Source organism: Globicephala melas, chromosome 2 (assembly GCF_963455315.2).
Source record: "Globicephala melas chromosome 2, mGloMel1.2, whole genome shotgun sequence".
Classification (NCBI taxonomy): Eukaryota; Metazoa; Chordata; class Mammalia; order Artiodactyla; family Delphinidae; genus Globicephala; species Globicephala melas.
Window position 1 is genome coordinate 172,812,479 of NC_083315.2, and position 20,142 is coordinate 172,832,620.

At 59.6% G+C, this 20,142-nt stretch overlaps 2 protein-coding genes and 1 pseudogene across 3 annotated transcripts in view; 1 reads left to right on the forward strand and 2 right to left on the reverse strand.

The window, feature by feature from the left end:
- On the reverse strand, positions 1-13,692 carry SLC25A29 (solute carrier family 25 member 29). Of its 2 annotated transcripts, none has more exons than XM_030883375.2 (4): positions 13,555-13,692; positions 7,990-8,033; positions 2,326-2,409; positions 1-2,008 (listed from the first exon to the last, which is right to left on the reverse strand). In XM_030883375.2, exons 1-4 carry the CDS (start codon positions 13,586-13,588, stop codon positions 1,259-1,261), a joined length of 912 nt encoding a protein of 303 aa, XP_030739235.1. In that variant the 5' UTR covers positions 13,589-13,692; the 3' UTR covers positions 1-1,258. The 2 variants fall into 2 exon arrangements, with proteins under 2 accessions (XP_030739235.1, XP_060151275.1); XM_060295292.1 differs by lacking the exon at positions 13,555-13,692 and adding an exon at positions 8,588-8,735.
- Positions 5,443-13,660, reverse strand: LOC115867237 (small nuclear ribonucleoprotein E-like; annotated as a pseudogene).
- Positions 13,186-20,142, forward strand: part of SLC25A47 (solute carrier family 25 member 47) — an 18,022-nt gene continuing 11,065 nt past the window's right edge. The window contains exon 1 of the mRNA XM_030883373.2: positions 13,186-13,434. The gene's annotated coding sequence lies outside the window, so the exon portion shown is untranslated. The remainder of the gene's footprint in view (positions 13,435-20,142) is intronic.

Genomic DNA, 20,142 nt, shown 5'->3' on the forward strand with positions numbered 1-20,142 from the left:
TGTCTTAAAAAAACAAAGAACACTTTATTCCCTTGGCGGTTTCTGTACAACAGTGATGCCACAAGGTGGGAGTCCTGTCCTTCCTTGAGCACAGCCTGCCTCCTGGGAGAGCTTATCACTTTGCCCAAGAGGCTGAGCGCCACTCGGGGCAAAGGAGGCCACAGTCACCTCCAACTTGTGCAGAAGCATCCTCCTCCCCGCCTATTCCCACGGCCATGATGCACTGGATGCGCCCGGGCTGCCCTGAGCTCACACCACAGCCCCGCTTCTAGTGACAGCCCCTGGAGCGTGGGCTCAGATGCCCTTCGGCCTGGAGAGGCCCAAACTGGCGGTACCTGTGCCCACTTACAGGCCCTGCGATGATTCACAGGGACACGAAGCATTGAGGTTGCCTGGGAAAGACACCATTTCCTGGGGAACCCTGGTGTTGGTTCCTGGCCGTTGGTAGTGGGCCAGAGCCCCAGACATCCGCTGACCCACGTCCCCATTTTACAGATGGGCAGCCTGAAAGCCCAGAGGGTGAAAAGACTTCTCCTTGCCATGGCTGTATTTACCTGTTGAGACCTCCCCTCCCACTGACCTGTGCCCGCTCCCCCACCCCGGCCCCTAGGCCAATACGGAGCTTCCAGAAGGTCTCATGGCTTCTTAGTGGTCCCCCAGATTACCCTCCAGTGGGAGCGTCAGGGGTAGGGGTATTCCCAGCCTTGCCACATGGAGAAGCTGGAGTGCACTGGCAGAGGATTCAGTTCTATGACACCAGGAGCCCCTGAGCTGCCTCTCTGTCCCTAACACAGACTGGACAGGTGGCCGAGAAGTGTCCCGAGAGCTCCGCCAGGTGGAGGATTTGCAGCGTTAGCGAGTCGCTGGCAAGCTCATGGGTGGGTCATCAGAGACCCCATGGTGGTGTGGCTGGGATCCCAGGAAAGGGCTGGCGTGATGGCTGGGTTTCTGGAAGACTCCAAGTAACAGCGCCAGGCTGGGCGCCGCAGGGGCATCATCTCTGAGCTTCCTGACTGTACAACGTGGGCATGAGGATCCCCATTTCACAGAGGAGAAAACCGAGGATGTCAAATTTGTGGCCAGGGTCACCCAGCTCGGGCGTGGAATTCAACCCAGGTCTGATGGAGTCCACAGCCCACGGGGTCTGGGAGTCCGGTGCAGGGCGGTTGGCGTCAGGGGCCCAATTTATGTCTAGGCTGCGTTTTGGAAAAGCGGCCCCGGGAGAGGTCGGGCCCTCTGGTGCCGGGGGCCCCGGGTGTCACAGGCTGGAGGGCTGGGCCAAGGCGGGCCCCGCCGGGGCGGCGGGCACGGCATCGCCCTCGGGCCGGGCCTCCTCGCCGCGCGCGTAGCTGAGCACCACGGTGACGGTGGCGAAGGTGGCGGCGTTGACGGGGAAGGCGCGCAGCAGCGTGGAGGCCAGCCCGCGCGTGAAGACGCGCCAGCCCTCGGCGCGGTAGCTCTGGCGCACGCAGTCGAGGATGCCCCGGTAGCGTGGGGCGCCCCGCAGCCCGTCAGCCTGCAGCCGCGACTTGACCACGTCCAAGGGGTAGGTGGAGAGCCAGGACGCGATGCCCGACGTGCCGCCCGCCAGCAGCAGCTTGGGCACCAGCAGGCGGTCGCCCGGCTCGCAGCCCAGCACGCGTGTCAGCGTGTCGTAGGTGAGGAAGTAGACGCCGAAGCTGGGGGTCTCGCGCAGCAGCGTGGACACCATGCCCCGGTTGACGCCGCGCATGCCCTCCCGCCGGTAGACCTGCGCCAGGCAGTCCAGGGGCCCGCGGTAGGTGCGGGCCGGCCCCGCCTCCTGCAGCTGCAGCCGCGTCTTGGCCAGCTCCATGGGGCAGCAGATGACACACTGGATGGCGCCCGCCGCCGCGCCCGCCAGGAACTGGTTCAGCGGCGAGTCCCGGCCCAGGGCCCGGAGGGTGTTGCCCTGCACGCCGAACACCAGCGCGTTGATGAAGGTGAGCCCCAGGAGGGGCGAGCCCAGGCCGCGGTACAGGCCCAGCACCTGCGGGGCGCACAGAGACGCGTCAGGGGCGTTCCCGCTTGGAGTCCGGGGTTGCCCAGGCCCACCTCTCCAGGGACCCTCCATGCAGCTGGCGGCTGCCCCGGCCCACCCTAGCGGTACACGAGGATCAAGAAGAATTTTAGTAGAACCGAAGCCCTCAATCTGAGAGGCCTGGGCACTTGCACCCTGCCATTCGCAAAGCCCGGATTTGCCCGACAGTTGCCCCGACGCCTCTTCTTCCAGCTCTGTGGTCTGCGGACGGCAGCATCCCAGAGGCTGGTTCCCCGCCACACCCCCACCGGCCCCAGGCCACTCACGCCTTCCTGCTTGATGATGGCTTGGAAGCAGTGCAAGGTCCCTCGGTACTGGGGCTTCTCCACGCTCTGGACCTGGAGCCGCACCTGGAAGGAGGGCCCGGTGAAAGGCGGGCTAGTGGAGCCAGGACGCCCAGCTCCCCGGGGCCAGCACTCAGGACACCCGGGGAGGCGCTCTCCAGGAGGCCCAAGGCCAGACCCAGAAGGCAGGGAGCCAGGGAGCTTTCTGTGGCTTTAGGAGTTCCGGGGGGGGGGCAGGGCTGGGTGTCTGTGCCTCTTCAGGGAAGGCTATCAGCGGGCAGTCACAGGGACAGCCAGCTGCAGAGGGGCAGGGGTCCTCAAGACCCCTGCTTCACTATCTCTGCACCGTGTAGTGACAGTGGGGCATGAGACATCTCTCGAGACCTCCCCACCCTCCCGGTAGCAAATCGTGGCCGACGCCAAAGGGGCTCAGGATCTAACATCCCACCACGCACTCCCTTCATCAGGGGCTGGCAGCGCGCAATGGGCACTGAAAGTGAGGAGCCTCGGGCCTCGTGGGCCTTCTGCTTGGTTTCTGCCAGTGCCCCCCGGTGAGGGCAGTGGTCATGAGTTAGTAAAGCGGTGACAGGAGAGCAGCTGGCAGCCTCCTTGGGGACCGTGTCAGCAACTCTGGGGCCTGGGGGATCAGGCTGCACTGCCCTTGGAGCCCAGCGGGCCAGAACCTCACTGTGAAAGCGTTCTTTGTTGACCGAGAGCTTATCTCTGTCCTTGATACGCAGGCCCCACAGTGCAGAGCAGAAGCACATTTCCTGAACTCCGAATCCCTGTCACGCGGGTCGGGGTGAGCTAGGTGAGGTCCCATTCCGGGAGCTGGTCTCCGGCTCTGACTCAGAGATTATCACCATTACAGGCATAATCACTGGCTGAAGTGGGTTCGGTCACTCCCATTTCAAAGGTGGGAAGACAGGCTCGGAGATGTTTTGCAGCTCGGTCAGGCTGTCCACTCCAGGGACCTGAGTGGCTGTGTTGGTCGGGGCCAGGGTGGGGTAGGGGTGCTGGCGAGTGCACTTACAGGAAATGTTTTGTAAGGAAGGAAAGAATATACCATCTCGGCACACGAGGACCTCAGCCAACAGCTGGCAGACACTGCTCTGAGAGGCAGCTGACCACCGAGGGCACCCTGCGACGTTCACCCCAGCACCCCTCCCTGCCCTGGCTGCCAGCTCAGAGGAGAGAAGCACAACCACTCGATGAACTTGGAGAACATATTAACACCATGAGCTCTGTCTCAGGTTGTTTTCTGTGATGGGAGGCTCTTCATTTTCCCTTCAATGTTCTGGGGTCTCTGGGGGACTCTCTCTTCCTCCTGTGGTCCCCCAACAGTGACACCAAGAGGGCTGTGTCAGCAGACATGACCTGAAACGGAGCTGTTCCCTCCGAGGCTGGACTTTCAGATGCCTCGGGGGAGTCTTTTAAGTCTTGACAGGATGTCATTTGAGGACTGAGGGACCCACCCCTGGAAAAGTGGTCATTCGCACACAAGCCCCGGAGGCTCCCAGCTCCCCGACGGGGCTGGGAGACCCCACGTGAAGACTCCCTGATCCAGAGGGGGCTGATTTTTCTCAGCCAGCCCCCAGGGCTCCCACCCCAGGATCTGGGCTGGGCCCAAGCTCACCTCACACCCTCCCTGTCCCTAGCTGGGGAGAGATCTCTGGGGCATGGGGGGTGGGGAGGGGCGTGGCGTGGCGGGGTCCAGGCCCAGGGTCTGATTGTGGGGGGCGGGGAGGGGGGAACGACAGAGAAGAGAAGCGTTGGGTTCACCTGGTCTGTACTTACTAGCGCTCTCCGGGGTGAGGCTTAACGCTCATCTACAACAAAGTTACATTTTGCTATGGATGGAGACAGCCCCTAGCTCAGAAAGTAAAGGCGGTTAAAGCAACACAAAATTTCAACATCACATCCAGGCAGGGACCCCGGAGGCCAGCCCCCAGCCTCCCCGCCCCCTCCCCTGCCCGGGCCGGCTGTTCCCTGGTGAAAGAGGGCTCAGACACGGTGTCCCTGGTCACTGTCACATCCAGTGACACAGGACAGAAAATGGCCTTCCCACAGAAACATGTGCGAAGGCGGTGTGCCTGCGGACAGCAGCTGTGATTCTGGGTGCAACAGAGGAAAACCAAACTTTGGACTCAGATTTTAGCCCCAAAGACCTGGAGGAACAAGCTGCCAATGTTGCAGCCATAAGACAGCGTGGATGGGCATGGAGCACGGGTGTCCCTGCGCGCATAAGGCAGCGTGGATGGGCATGGAGCACGGGTGTCCCTGCGCGCATAAGGCAGCGTGGATGGGCATGGAGCACGGGTGTCCCTGCGCGCATAAGGCAGCGTGGATGGGCATGGAGCACGGGTGTCCCTGCGCGCATTCCGGAGCCCAGGTCCGAGTTCATGAGGTTCAAGAGGTAAAACAGACCACAGATGAGAATTAGGATGGTGGCCGCCTGGAAAAGGGGAGGGCGGAGGTGTCAGGAGGGGAGGGGGGCTTCGGAGGGACCGGCCTTGTTTCTTCTCCCAGGTGTGTGCTTCACGGTGATTCATAGATTCGTACACGGAGCGCGTGCATACATTTCTCTGTGTGTGACACTTCAATTAAAACAACCACCGCAGAGCTATGAAGTAAATCCCACCTTTGCCAAAAGCAAGCAATACATATGGGCCTGTGTACATGTCTGTTTTTTGGTAGAAATCATTAACAAGGTTTGGGGGAAAGGTTACATAAAGGACTGTTGTCTTTTTGTTTTCTTTTTAGTTTATATGTCTCTGTTACGGAGAACATTTTTTATGACCTACATTACTTCTGTAATAGAAAGTCAACGAAAAAAATGTGTATGTACCCGATGATTAAAAAAGCCATCAAAAAAAAATCACGTTTCCCAATTTTCTTTGAGAATGCTTAACTTTTATAATGGAAAACAGTAAAAAAAAAAAAAAAAAAAAAAAGGCCATTGGTGATAGAGCATTAAATCAAACCAAATGAGTGTCTCTAGAATGAGCACAATTTAATGGTACCTGAGCCCATGGGTGGGACAAGAGCGTCAGTGGTGACTGCTGGGGGTGGGTTTTCTCTCCCTGCAGAATAAAAAGCTTGGCTTTTTGTTTTTTTTTTTTTAAGAAGGAAACAATGTAAATATTTTAATAAAAACAATCCCACAGCATTTATTGTCATCTGATAATAACATAAAGGTGAGCAAAACAATACGAATAAATGCTTTAGAACTACACTTCTAACAAAGGACACCTGAAAACACTGTATTGCCTTCTCAACAATTTCTCACTTCACTGATCATCTCTAGTTGGAGACACTCTGGAGCACAGTAATGTTATCTCCTTTCAGCGTGATCCGACTCAGCTGTTTTCTTGACTTTGTTTTAGCATGAATCTCTTCTGCATCATCTAATACGAAGTTCATATACTCATCAAAACCAGTGATACAGCCCCCTATCTGCATATTCACTTGCTCATAAAGCCACACCTGAATCCCAGATTTTGCAAGCATCGGACGATAAGATCGATGGGATGCACCTGCACCTTCTGCACCTTCCGGCCCCGGCCCCGGTACGCCATGGTGGAAGTTCACAAAGACACACTACCCCGCACACCAAGAGCTTGGCCTTTTAAAGACAGCTTTGCCCAGATGGGATGCTGGTGGGCCACGGTGGCAAAAACACAGTTCCAAACGGATCTCCTCAAAGCCCACCCTCCAGGTGCCAGGTAAGGTGGGGGGAGAGGGGTGTCCCGGGGGCAGGAACCCAGTGGGGCAGAGGCTCCTGTGCTCAAATTACTGCCGGGGGTGCTGGTCATGGTTCACAAGGTCCGAGGGAGCTAGAGACGCCAGAGCAAAGTGCCCCCCAGCCTGGCGGGCCTGACTGAGGGCCGGGGGTGGGGAGCTGCAGAAGGCCTGGCCAGGCCTGGCTGAGTCCTAGCTCAGAGAGGCCTCTGCAAAGCTGGGCTGAAGAAGTGAATCGGAGACACTTCCTGGCTGGATGCAGCTCTGAGAGGCATTCACAACACATGAACACGCGACAGAAACACAGCACGACGTGGACCCTGCTTGACTGTCCTGGGCTGCTCTGGCCCGTGGGCAGGCCCCGGGGGGTGGCCAGCTGGGCAGACACTGGAAGCCGTGCGGACAGGCTGCCCCAGCACCTCACTCTCACAGGTCCATATGGGGGCTCAGGGGCTGCTGAGTGGCCAGAAAGCCCGGCCTTTCCAACTCCTCCCCAAATGCGCTGAGTGGCTTGGAAGGAATAAGGAATTCCACGACCTTCGGAACCAGCACTTCACCCGGCACAAACTGCACTGTTGAGCACCGGGCCCAAAGGCCTCAGTAATCTTGCCAACCCCTCACTGTGCAGGTCAGAACTTTACCCAGAGGTAAAGTGACTGACCCACAGTCCCATGACAGATCAGCCGGGCAGGGGGCCCGGAGCTGCACAGGCCCAGGGACAGACTTATTTTTTTTGGCAGGGGGTGGGGTGGGGGGCGGGGGAGACTTTGCTGAGTGGCTTGAGGGATCTGAGTTCCCCGACCAGGGATTGAACCTGGACCCTCAGCAGTGAAAGTGGGGAGTCCTAACTACTGGACCACCAGGGAATTCCCGGGACAGACCTTTTTAAAGTCAGAGCCAGTGCATAAGGCAGGGCCCTCACGCCTGTGCTGGAGAAAATCCCTGCCCTAGTTCACAAGACTTGTTCTCAGCCCAGGAACACCTGGGTTCCTGAAGAAAGAGGAGACAGGGAGTCCTCTCAAACCCACCTAGGGCTGACGTCCTCGCCTGCGCTCTGCCCTCGCCCCCCTGGGAAGAGATGCCAAGTTCAGTGTTCACAGCGGGACACCAGGTCTGGCCGAGTGCCTGCTGCTGGCAGCTCACCGGGCTCCCAGGGGAAGCCCGCAAGGAAGGGTCCTGACGTGGCTACAGCTGAAGGACCAAAAAGCCCCAGAAACGGGGGAATCTTATTTGGGAATTTCCAACTGGGTATGCGGACTTCCTTGGTTTCCGTTGAGGTGCCGGAGAACCTGGGGCCCGACGACGTGCCAAGGTGTGGGCTCGCAGAGGGGAACTGGGCGCCGGCCCCGGGGCCATGCTCAGGAGCCACCAGCACCCTACAGGTGCACACCAGCCCTCGGGAAACGACTGCTCAGTTTCTCAGCCCTGATCACCACCGCTCTGTGAAGATCACGGTCACGGGAAAGGCTGACAAGGTTTGATTTTTCTGCATTTTCTCCCTGAACTTTTTTTCTTTTTCAGGAAGCTGTCTGGAGGAGTTCTGTGTAAAAACGGGGGGTGGGGGTGCCCCTTGCTCTGGGTGGGAGGAAACCTGTCCTTCGGCCCCTCAGTCCCAGCTGGCCAAGCCCCAGAATGGAGCTCCAAGTTCAGCCCCAGCTGGGAGACTGCAGGGACAAACCTGGGAGGAAAGGCCGACTTGGCCCGGTGGACAAGCTGCCTCTCACCTGGGCAGCAGGGAGAAGAACCCTGACTCTACCTTCATTCTAGAACCTGTGGTAGGACCTTGGAAGGGCTCCCAAGGTGGTGCCCAGAAAGGGGGGTCCAGCCACCAGGACGCTGCAGGCCGCCCTCCAATGTCTGTGCCTCCACGAGGGCCTGAGAATAAAACCTCGACGAGAGACTCACCTTGACCGTGTCAAACGGGTGTCCCACCAGCACACCTGCCACACCTGGAGGGAGAAGGGAGGACGTGTGACCCAGATGCCTCGGAAACCGCAGCGTGGGGCACGGTTCTGGCAAGGACGTGCCTGGCACATCCGGAGAGCCCCTTAATCCTCCGCGTGAGGGTAAGTGAGGGTGACCGCCCCGAGGTCAGGCCAGCACCTGGCCAGCTCAAAGCTGGTGACCCTCCCTCCGCCCTGCTGCTCACTGCAGGAGCTCCCCCTTGGGAGGCTGCATGTGCCATTTCTAAGATGCTCACATCACTCCAAATGCCTGGCCCGGCTGGGGGCTCCAGGGCTCTGGGCTTGGGGCGGCCCCTCGCCCAGATTTGAACTTTCCCTGTCATTTACCAGCTGCTCGAGCTCACAGAGAACTCGGTGTCCGAGCATCACTCTCCACCTGTACAGGTGTGAAGATCAACCTCCCCAGGGCTGCTCCTGGCCCCGAAGTGCTGACCCAGGACCTGAGGCGTTCATGCCTGGTTATGTACCAGTCCAGGACCTGTCCGAATCCAGCCCCCCTCAGAGGACAAAGGCTCCCCCTCCAAATGGCCCACAAGCACCTGTCAGAGTCCTGCGTGCTGTGTGTGTTACAAACATCCCTGTGAATCAGGCAGTCTTGTTACTCTGCTTCATGGAAGAAGTGAGGCTCAGTGAGGTCGGGTGACTGCTGCGCTGACTCCCATGCTTTCCTCCCTAGAATTTCATGTGTGTACATCTTACAGTTCTTTTTTTTTTTTTTTGCTATATTTAAATGTATAATTAAATACAGCAATTAAACAGGCTAACATTTGTTGAGTAACAAACAGTAACGTTTCTACCTTCTGGTTACCGTTCTTAGTTTTGTCCGTGTACCAACTCTCTTTCTTATGTATGTAAAGAAAGGACCATTAGCCCGTTTTACAGATGAGGAAACTGAGGCATAGAAAAGTAATATGTCCATGCCACACAGCTAGGTAAACGGTGGAGCCGAGATCTGGACCCAAACCTTCTGGCCCTGGAGCCGCCCTCCTTAACCACTCAGAGCTAGCTCCCTGTCAGAGCTGGTTAGCATGTTCATGGATGCCCAGAGTCAACGGGAGTTACTATGCTTCTTCATAAATTGAATTTTTAAAAATTTATTTATTATTATTATTACTTTTTGGCCGCACCGCACAGCATGTGGGATCTTAGTTCCCCGACCAGGGATTGAACCCGTGCTCCCTGCACCGGAAATGTGGAGTCTTAACCACTGGACTGCCAGGGAATTCCCCCATAAATTGTATTTTTAATCCTTGTATAATGTCCTCTTCATCTTAATGCTTCGGACCTTAAAATCCACTTTGTTTGATATTAGCTTTGCCAATCCTGCTTTGTTTTTGGTCACGTGTGTCTGGTATAGTTTTGTCCAGTTCCTAATTTTCAACCTTGTCTTACTGCTTTGTTTTAGTTGTTCCACAATCTACAGCTGGGTTTTGGTTTCTACTCTGGCCTGCAGCAGTCTCAGATTTTGCCAAGACAAGAGCTCTGACATGATTCCGTCTTATTTTATGGGCATGATCTATGTACTTCCTTTCCTTTCCACATTTTTGCTGGTTCAGGCAAACTACTATTTATCCCCTTTCTGCTTGCTCATTTCTAACTTCAGCTAAGAGTTACTTCTGCTTTTGAACACTCATAACCCTTATGTAGAAACAGGGTGAGAACCGTCCCTGCCATGGGGTGAGAGTAGGAGGCTCTCTCTGCCCTCTACTGCCCCACCCTACCCCCAAGGGGGTTCCCACCCTGCCAGCTTCCACTGATCTACAAACCCCACGGGACTCGGGGCTATCCCATCTCCTCTTCACCTCTCCCGCCATCTCGGGGTCTCTACTCCGATCGTTGGAGCCTTTCTTGACTATGGCCCTCAGTTGTAACACATGGGAGACATGCCCTCTGAATTCCTGCTCATCTGCAAAATCTGCTTCTTTAACGCCATTAGGGAAAACAGTCCTGTGCTCTGGTGAGAATTCCGGGCCCAGGCCATTAAGGGCGGCAACGTCCCAGAATCTTCCGGTTTCCAGTGCAGATGAGAAATCTGTTGTCAGCGTGTCTGTTCTCCTTTATCAATAACTTATTTATTCTGTGAAGAAGCCACTGAGATTTTATCTGTAGATTTCAGGAATGTCCCCAGGAGATACCAAGGGTGTTGTCTTTTTCCTTTAAAAGAACCCAGCCTGGAACTCTCCCAGCACAGACTAGCCTTTTCCTGATCAGAGAAAATTTCCTCTATTATCTATTCATCGTCTCCAGACCTTTTCCTCCCTCTGGGGCCCCTAACATTCAAGGTGGGTGAAAAGACACCCCAAGCCTGTCTTTCCCCTCGAGACTTCCGCCTCTGTGTCTCTGATCTTCGAGACACACTTTGTTTTTCTCTCTTGAGATCTACCTTCTTTTTCATTTCATGTTTCGAATTTTCTGAATTTGAAAATCCTAATTCTAGGACCTCCTCTCGTGGGCTGTAACTGGATCTCCTCGGGTTCTGGAAACCTAACACTGCCTGGGGTGCGTTGCCTGGCCTTCCTTCTCTCTCCAGCCGTGCCCCCTGCAGCCAGGCCCAGGAAGGGTGGTCCCCTTCCTGTGGGTGGATGCCCCCGCCTTTGGTCCCAGACTTGCCCAGGTGCCAGTAACAGCCTTCATCAGCCTGTGGGGTGGGAGAGGCGCCCCTCAATCCCACCAAGGGCTCCGAGAGCAGGCAGCTGCATTCCTATTTTCTCCCTTGATCTGAGGGCCCTCAGGCGAAGGGCTGGCGCCCCTCACCCTAAACATCTCCATCCACAGAAACAAGAGTCGGCTACGGGCCTGCCTCCATCAGGGCCTCCAGTCCCCCAAATCCTTACCCTTTTAACCTCCCAGTCACCTTGAGAGCCAGGAAGCCTGAGGGCCGTCTCCCTGAGAGGGGCCTACAGTCACAGCAGCCAAAGTGGACCGTGTCTCCCAACTCCAAAGCCGGTGCCCACTGCCTTACATAAGCTGGCCTTTGAGGGGCAACCCGCATCCCATGACCCTCAAGGGCAGGAGGTGGGACCACTGTCCTGGAGGCGCCTGGCAGAAGAAGTGGTGGGAAGGGACACCAGGATGACTGACCTGTCCCCCATATGCAGGGTCCCACTGCCTATGGTTGAATTTCTCTCCTCCCATCCATGCCTGTGGCAAGGGGACCCCCATTCAGAGCCCAAGGTCAGACCAGGAACTGACCCGTGGTGGGGGAGTGCAGGCGGGCATTGGGACCCTTCCACCCCGGGAGACCTCGGGGAAGCTGGCAATCAAGGTCCCATCCGCACCTCCCCGGAAGGCGAGGTTGAACACGTGGCCCACACCCAGCCAATCAGAGGTGACGTACTGTCCTTCCTCCGGGCAATCTGAATCAAGAGGCACCCCAGCTGCGGAAAGGCAGCCTTCATCTGCCCTGAGCCTCCAGGCCTAGAGGAGCTCAAACCCCAAGGAGCCAGGCAGCCTCTGGGGGCCAGGCCCCAAGGCAGGGGCGCCACCTGCGCAAGGTTCCTGGACGGCCCCTCTGCTCCAGCCAGGCCGTGCCAGGGGCCCGGAAGGCAGGCCTGGGACACAATCCGGTCACTGTCCTGTGGGCCGGCCCCTAGCGCCCGTGAGGCTGGGGGAAGGGAAGAGCTTGGCAGCCTCTCTCCACTTCTGAGGGCCTAGGTTTCTCCTGGGTCAAATATACCAGGAGAGGGTCTCTCCTATCCTTTCCCGTCACCGCTCACACAGTGCGGGAGAAGGTGGGCACCACCAGCCCCAGGCTTCCACCTGGATCCAGGTAGGGCAGTCGGTTTGGGGGCTGTGGTCCAGCTCTCCCGGGTGCTGGACCCTGGCCTTGCCCCAACCCTGGGGCCTGGACAGGATCTCTCCCAGGTGGGCTTGGTGAGGATGGGCAGAAGGCATTCCAGGCAGGGTCCTGGGTAAGCAAGAGCCCAGAGTGACTTAACAAGTGTGTCTGGGGGGATGGGCCTGGCCTTAGGATGAGTGTTCCCAGCCCAATCCCCGTGGATCCCAGGACGCCTGCGTGAATACAGAAGGAATCCTGCGCCTCTGGGGAAAGAACCCACACTCTGCCTAGCGGAAAGGGGTTGGAAGGGGTGTTGGCCCTGGGGCTGAGGGGTGGGTAGAGAAGGGTCTGGGGCCCAGGAGAAGCCGGCGGCCTGGCGGCAGGACACTCAGGGAGGTCCCTCAAGGGGGACAGGAAGAGCAGAGAGTGGAATGGGGATGGGGGGGATTGAGAGCTGGGTCCACAGAGGCCAACCCCTCCTGTCTCCTCTGGCACCCTGGGCTTGGGAGAAATGCTCCCCAAATTACTGAAAGCTCTGGGGCCTGGAGGTCTGATTGGGTAACCGTCTGGGACACTTCCTGGGCACACCCCCTTCTCCACCAGCCCTCCTCTGGTGCAGAACACGAAGCTAGCAACGCACTGGTTTAAATGCTAGATGCTCTCCTCTTCCTCCAGGTGCTCACGGCTGGCAGGTAGCTGAGAGCTTTATTAAAGACAACAGGGGCAGGTGCCGGAGAAGAGAAGCACCTGATGTCAGAGACTGGATGGGGCCTGGGGACACCCAGCCAGCAGCCCTCTCCCCGTGAGGCAGAGCCCTGCCACTTCTGTCCACTCTGCTGAATTCCTGAGGGCTAAACCTGGCTCCCAGTGAATACCTGTTGAATAAATTAACTCTACAAGTAAAAGCAGAGAAACTAAAGGCCAGAGAGGCCAGTGCAGAGCCCGACGCCCAACGGTCAGGCCACAGCAGAGCCCGTACAGCACACTGACTCAGGTCCTCCCCGGGACACAGGACCCCAGCGCCACGCCCCGGCTCCGGTGACACGCACGCGTGAGACCAAGGCCTAGCTCGCGCGGCGTGTCAGGCCCACTCTGCCAGCCGGGTGGAGTCTAACCACCAGCAGAGCCACGTAGGAAGGGGGCGGGGCGCCAAAGCGTGACTCGGTGCCTGGGGTCGTGCCGGCGCCTTTTACGCCATCTCCCTAGGGCATCGTCCAGTGGCCCCGGCCCCAGCCCCACCCAGACGGCTACGGGAGACGGGGGTAAAGCCAGCTTCAAACTTTTTGGGTCGAGGGAGGGGACCCTGCTCCAGGTGGGCGCGGGCTGGGGGAGGGGGAGAGGGAAATGGGCTCGGGGCCTCGCCGTCCGCTGGCCTCGGGCGAGGAGGGCTGTGGGGCATCCTTCTGGCAGTCCCCTGGCAGCCACGGTACTGTCCCGGAGCGCCAGACCTCTCGTCCGAACGTGCCCTGAAGGACTTAGAAGACACCTGCCCTCGCGGACAGCGTGCTAGGCACCCTCCCGGCTTGTCGGCAATTCACGCCCACGAGAATCCCGTGAGACAAGAGCACTGTTAACCCATTTTACAGACGAGGAATCCCCAGCCTCAGGGTAAGCCACTGGGCCGAGAGCTCGCAGGTGGGCTGGCCTCCCAGCCCGGATGCCTCGCCCCGGCGGCCCGGCGTTCCCGGCCCCCGCACGCGCCCGGGCAGGACCCGCCCGCCTCCTTACCCCCAGCGCATCCAGCCAGAAAGTCGAGCGCCATTGCCGGGTCCTCGGTGAGGCCGCCCTTCCTCCTTGTCCTCTTTCTCTAGCCCTTCGCCGGGCTGGTCGCCGTCGAAGGCTCCCCCTGCCCTGCTGGGCCGGGACTCGGCCTGGCCGCCTCCAGGCACGGAGCACCGCGCAGGCTGGGGTCTGGCGGCGGCGAAGGCGGCTCAGCGCGCGACTCCTCGCCGGGCGCACGTCCTTCGCTGGCCGGCTCGCTGGCCCTTGCTGTCGCCAGCGCACCGCCCGTGGTCCCTCACCTCGGTCGGCGGGTCCGGCCCCTCGGACCTGCCGGCCGGGCTCGGGCGGGGCGCAGAGCTCAGCCAACGGGCGGGCGAGGCTCGGACAACACCCCGGGCCCTGCGCGCCGCCGCCGCGCTTCATTGGCTGGGCGGACCTGGGGCGGGCGGGGCGGGAGGCACGTAACAGGCAGGCGGGCGGGCGGGCGGGGGAGCTGCCGAGGCGCTGCAGACAAAGAATGTGCTTCGTGCGCCCGCCCGCGCCGCCCCGGGCGGGAGAGGAAGCCGGGTGTGTGCTGCTGCGGGAAGGTGGGGCCCGGCCCGGCCGGGGAGCCAACGGCCTGCGCGGCCCAGGAGCTTCCCGGCGTGCGCGATGCGGATCAGCGGGGCGGGAGGTGGCGTGCGCTCGCTCCGGATTGGGCCTGGGATCCTGGGGCCTGGGTTTAGATCCCGACTCCGCCGCCCAGCCTCAGGGTCCTCGCCTGTATAATGGGGACACGCCGCGGTAACGAACGTGGACGCACCAGGACCCTCCAAGGCCTGCAGGCTCGGACACTAATTGTCACACTCCTCGAGCGGCGAAACACCCCCTCGGGGAGTCTTCGCCCCTCCCGTCTGTGCGCCCTCCTGGCGGCGGCCCTGCGGCTTCCGGCCGCCTGGCTCACCTCGGGAGGGGCGAGGAGCGTGGTCAGGCCCTCGCGGGCCCGCACCTGAGCGCGAACTGCGGGAGCCGCGGAAGGTTGTGAGGCGGGGGAGGTTCCTGGACTGGTCCGAGAGCCGCGAGGCGGGAGAGGCCAGATCGCGTCGCCTCCATATCGGCGGCCAGGCGCTGTGTGGCCGGAGGGGACGGTCCTCGAGCCGCGGCTCTGGGAGGCCTGCGGGCCTGGAGAGCCGGGCGGAGGGGAGGGAGGGTGCGAAGGCGAAGTGGGAGGGCGCTGGGCTCCTGTCTACGCGGGTGGCTGGGCGGCGGGGGGTCGGGGGGGTTAAGTAGGAGCCGAATCCGACGCCGCTCCCCGGCCCTCCCCCCCAGTCCCCGAGATTGGCAGTGGCAAGGGACCCCCTCCCTGCTCCCTGGGGAGGGTCCGGGTCAGAGACTTCCCCCTGCCCTCCTTCCCCAGCGCCTCACGAAGTCCTGATTGGCCGGTTGGGACCGGGCTTGGCTGGACGCTTACTCACAATGGGAGTCAGGTGACACCTTCAGGCCTGCGCCCAACTTCCTTCTTCGTGCTCCTGTGGTCAGGACCACACCTTGCGGTGTGGCAGATCACACAGTTCTTTTATTTGCATTTTACTGTTTCTGAAATCGACACGGGGGTTGCCGTGGACATGTATCTCATGGACAGGTTTTAAATATTATATATACTTGGTACTAGGGGGTATATGTCAGGAGAATGTACAATAAGTAGTGAACCCTGGTGGTACAGAGGCCACTAGGAATCCGACGATTATGTGCGGTTTCCTTTTCTTCTTCTTAGAATCTAAATAGAACATTCCGTAAGCAGAGACCCAAACCCAGGTCTGCTGACTCCTAGTCCAGTGCTTGTGATGGCTGGTGGGCCCTGAGCTAGGGGTCTGGAGGCCTGGGTTTGAACATCGCCAGCCTCTGACCCAGCTCAGGCCTCAACAAGGCCCATGAGCCAGAAAAGCATGTGGGCCCCAGGAGCAGCCCAGACTCAAAACAGGAGCAGGAGTTGGCTGGAGACCTCTGAGGCCGTGGCGATTAAACTGGACAACCTACGTCCAGGTGACTCACCTCTAGGAACAGGGGGTCCCTGGGTGACTGAGGCCTCAGGAGGTAAAGCACAAATGCCTGCAGCATCTGTCCCTGTTTTTGGAGGTTTGAGAGGAGAGTCAAGTGCCTTAACAGGGCAGTGAGTCAGAAGATTATTATGGACCAATTCATAAGGAGACAAAGAGGACCCGCTTTGTTTTGCTTTTAAGAGAACACAAGTGCCTTTAAGTTAATGCCGTGCTTGGGGCAGGTGGCATGAGCCCTGACTCCTTGGGGGGGGGTCCTTGGGAAGGGGCCCAGCAGCCTGGTGCACAGTAGGCACTCAATATTTGAGCTTCAGAAAGCTCCTTGGAGGGAAGCCCTGTTCGGGCCGACCCTACAGGGATCCAGGTGGGGGAGCTGGTAGCTGGAGGGTGGGATCCTACAGGCCAGGGAGGAGGGGTGAGGTGTGAGGCCTCTAGCTGTGCATCCTGCTGGGAGGGCTTGGAAGTGGGGCTGGGCTGCGGGGGAGCCAGCGTTCAGGCTGAGGTGTGTCGGGTCTGGGGACAAAGGTCCAGTATGTGGTGAGCAGTAGAGGGGTGGGCTCTGGGGCAGGTCTGCCCACAGCGGCGTGTTGGAGAGGCCTAGGCTGTGGGTGCTGGGCAGTGGCCTCCAGCTGGGAGCACCCCAAGGGCAAGTCCAGGGTCTGTCCCGTTCATCCCAGGGTGTGCTGGAAGCAGCATTTTCAAGGCCGTGAGGAAGGAGTAAAAGCAGGCACTGCGAGGGGTGCGCCGCTGGCTTACTAAACCCTACGACCACAGCTCCTGAAAGCCGCCTCTCCCTGAGAATCACGCATGTCCCCGCTGCCCGGGAATCCCTCCCCCGGCTGGTGCTCTGGGCCTGGAGCAGACCCTGGACCACATACAGTGTCACTCTAGGAACTGGACGAAAGCAGGGCATGGGGATGGGGTGGGGGGAAACCCTCCTCCCTGACCTCCTGGGCCTTCCATGACAGCTGGGGAGAGACCCAGAAGCGAAGAAGTCGTGGCCAAGTAAATGAGTACGTCCAGACAGGCCTGCGTTATTACATCAGCCGCTGGGGCCCATGTCTGTTCTTCTTCATTTCCTGAGGATAAAATTACAGCACAGAATGTGCTCTTTCAAACTTCTCACGTTCCACGGGGCCCCAGGACACTTCCCCCTCCCAGGGGAGGCCACCTTGCGGGGCTCAGACCCCAGCCTTTAAGAGGTGGGAAGGGCCCAAGGCCAGAGCAGTATGAGGACAGCTGGGAGGGGAGAAGTGGCACAGGGGACCAGGGGTCAAGCCAGGTCACTGAATGCACGGTAGAGTTTTTATTTTGCACAGCTTTTATAACTTCTTCCACAAGACAGTTTGGGTTTGGAAAATTTAGAAACACGAGCAGGTAAAAAAAAAAAAAAGGGTCGTAAATGTTCTCACCTTGGAATCTGATGAATTCAGTGACGGGAGGCTATTTGGACCCCGGGTGGGGTGGGGAGTGAGGTTGGAGCTCAAGGTGTCACAGGGTGAGTGGGGTGAGGGTGGACCGAGGCACCTGCTGTGTAGACCTTCTGGGGTGTTAGGCTGTGCCGGAGGGTGCGCAGGGTGAGGCTGGGGGCCAGGGCAGGCGTGATTCTAGGATGGAAGCCACCGGAACAGGTTCCAAAGCTCCTGGGCAAAGGCTGGTGGGGGGGACAGGGCTGTCAACTGGCCCCCCTCTCACTTGGAATAAAACCCAAGCTCAGTGCCTCAGAGCCCAAGGTGACCTGGCTGCACCCTCACAACTCCAAGCTCATTCCCACCTCAGGGCCTTTGCACTGACTGCTTCCCCTGGGTGGGAGCTCCTCCTCCCAGCCTGGCACAGGTCATCTCCAGAACTCAGTTCCCTGCTCAACTCTCAGCTCCTCAAAAGGGGCTCAGCTGGGGGCCCCCCCACCCCATCCCCATGCCCTGCTTTCATCCAGTTCCTAGAGTGACACTGTATGTTCCTCTGTGTTTATCACCTCCCTTCCTCAGGCATGTTAGCTCCACCAGGGCCGGGACTTTGCCCCTCTTTACTAACACTAAACTGGGCCTGGCACACAGCAGGGGGTGAGCAGGCAGCCGAGGAGCCTGCCCTGGGTGAGTGAGTCCTGCCCTGTGGCCACGGGTCTCCCACCCCAAACCTCTAGGATTGGAGTCTCCCAGAGAGACCGCTAAAATGCAGATTCTAGGGCCCCACCTGGGCCCTCGGAGCAGGCAGAGGCAAAACCTGCATTGAAACTGACCTCTTCAGGGGCCGAGACCGTCTCCAAGGACAGGTTCGGGAAGCTCTGGCTCAGATTTGCTTTTCAGTCTCAACTTGGACCCCTCCTGGCTGTGTGGCCCTGTGAGCCATCTTTGTCTCAGGTTTGTCATCTGTCAGATGGCTTCAGGAGGATTCTAGGGTCCAGAGCAAGTGAAGGAGGCCACGCAGAGTGGGCACAGAGCAGGCGCAGACCCGGCCTTGCTGTCGTTCCTCCAGAGCAAAGTGCCCGGCTCTCTGCCTTTATCCATTGACACCTTTGCAGGAAACATGGAAGATCAGAATTAATTAATCAGCTGAGGTACTGAAGGGTTTCCTAAGGGCCTCTTTTTTTTTTTTTCTAAGGTCTTCTTAAACCCTGACCCCACAGCTGGGCTCCAGGCCCTGGCTCAGGAGGGCCCTCTAATGGCTGCTGAAGATGCTGCAGTGAACAGGCCTGGTGGCTTTGTGCCGGTGCCGATGAAGGGGCTCTGCCCAAGGGGCGCCTTTCTCCCGGTGGATAAACGTCTGCCGTCTGCGTGACCCTCTGGCCTCTGGTCCAGTCTGCACTGGGAGTGACTCAGCCACCCCAGTGAGGGTGTCTGCGCTGGGCCTCAGAGGGTGGAGGGCCTGGGACCCCTTAGGGACAGTCAGCCAGTGTCCTGGCGGCCCCTCCCGAGTCCACGGCGCCCAGAGTTCTCCTGTTGGGTAGACTTTGTGGAATTCACATCTCAGTTGAATTTAGTCATCCCCAAAGCGGCCACCGCGCTGTGTGTGTGGGTTTCTTGCATCTTCCTTCAGCTGCAAACAGTCACAGTTTTCCCCAGGGCCACCTCTCCAAGTGAGCTGTGGCCTCCGCTGCGCTCCGCACCCACTTGGCCTTGGAGTGAGTGGACCGAGAGGCAGGATCGAGGGAGGCTCTGGCCAGAGTATGAGATGAACAGAAACTCAAGATGGGGAGTGATATAAATAGACACGGCAAGTGCTCCTGGTGTAAAAATAGAGCTAAGGGGAAGTGCCGGGGGCGCCCTGGACCCGGAAGGCCAGTAGAGGTGGACCCCGGCGTGGGTTGGGCTGACTGGCCAGCACGAGGGGCTGGGCGGGGGGGGCTCGGCCAAGCGTGGACACGTGTGCTTTGCTGCCCACGGGCCTCCTGGGGCCAGGCCTGATCGGTGCCCTCTGGGGGCTCCACTGCCGTGGTGGGGACAGCTGGGTGAGCAGACCGTCCCCGGCTGACGGGCAGTGTGAGCAGGCACCCAGCGCAGTGGCCAGAGGAGGGCCGTGTGACCCCACCCAGGCGGAGTCGGTGGGAGGGTGGGGCCCCGGGCAGGGGTACTGGGTACTGAGCCCAGGGGCGTGTCCGGACAGCAGGGTGGCAGGCAGGCTCCTCGCCAGCGCCGGAGACCACGGAGAAAGGGGCTGAGAGAAAGACATCAGCACCCTGGAAACCAGGAGCCCTGCTGTGGTTGTTGGACCCAGAGTCCAAGCTCCCCTTTTCCAGAACCTGTCCGGGTGGGAGGGGCCTTTGTCAGCGCTGTGTCCCTCCTCCCTCCTGTGGCTTCCTCTGTCCTGCCTGCCCAGCCTGGGGCAGTCACCCAGCCAGACGTGAGCCAGCGCCCGACTGGGGCAACCGAGCAGGGAGAACGGTCCCCTCTGCCCGAGCCAGAATCCCCCCTCTGCCACCTGCCCCGCTGCTTTGGGCTCTGCCCTCTGGAGCCCCTGCCACGGGCCCGGCCTTGGGCCCCTTGGGTGCCTGACACTCGGCTCCTGTGCCACTCAGCCAGGGGCCAGGCTCCCCTCCCAGGTGAACCCCTCTCGGGGCCTTGCTGTCCAAATGGAGGGTGGCGGGCCGGCTTCTGTCATCCGCCTTTGAGCATCTGTTGTGCCAGCGGGGGTGCAGGTGAGCCTGCCCTCAGGGGCTTCCTGTCAGAGTGTGCCTCTCTCTCCTTCCCAGCTGGCTCAGGTGTCTCCTCCACCCTGACACTTTGTCCCAGCCTCCCCTCCTTCACTGGCCACTGCCCCCCCAGGCCCGCCGCTTCCCCTGGATGTGCCCGTGCCCACAACCAATGAGATGTGTCCACATGCTCCAGCCAGGGTGGTCCAAGCCCCTCCCAGTCCTGGCCCGCCTTCGGCCTTCCCCCACCGCGCTCCCTGCCGGTCTCGTCCAGGTCTCATGTGCTGAGGACGCCCGTCCAGGCAAGCGCTCCTCTTGCTGCCTGTGAGCAATTTGTCTTTTTTTTTTTTTTTTTGGCTGCATGACGTGGCCTGCGGAACTTCCCCGGCCGGGGATCAAACCCAAGCACCCTGCAGTGCAAGTGCGGAG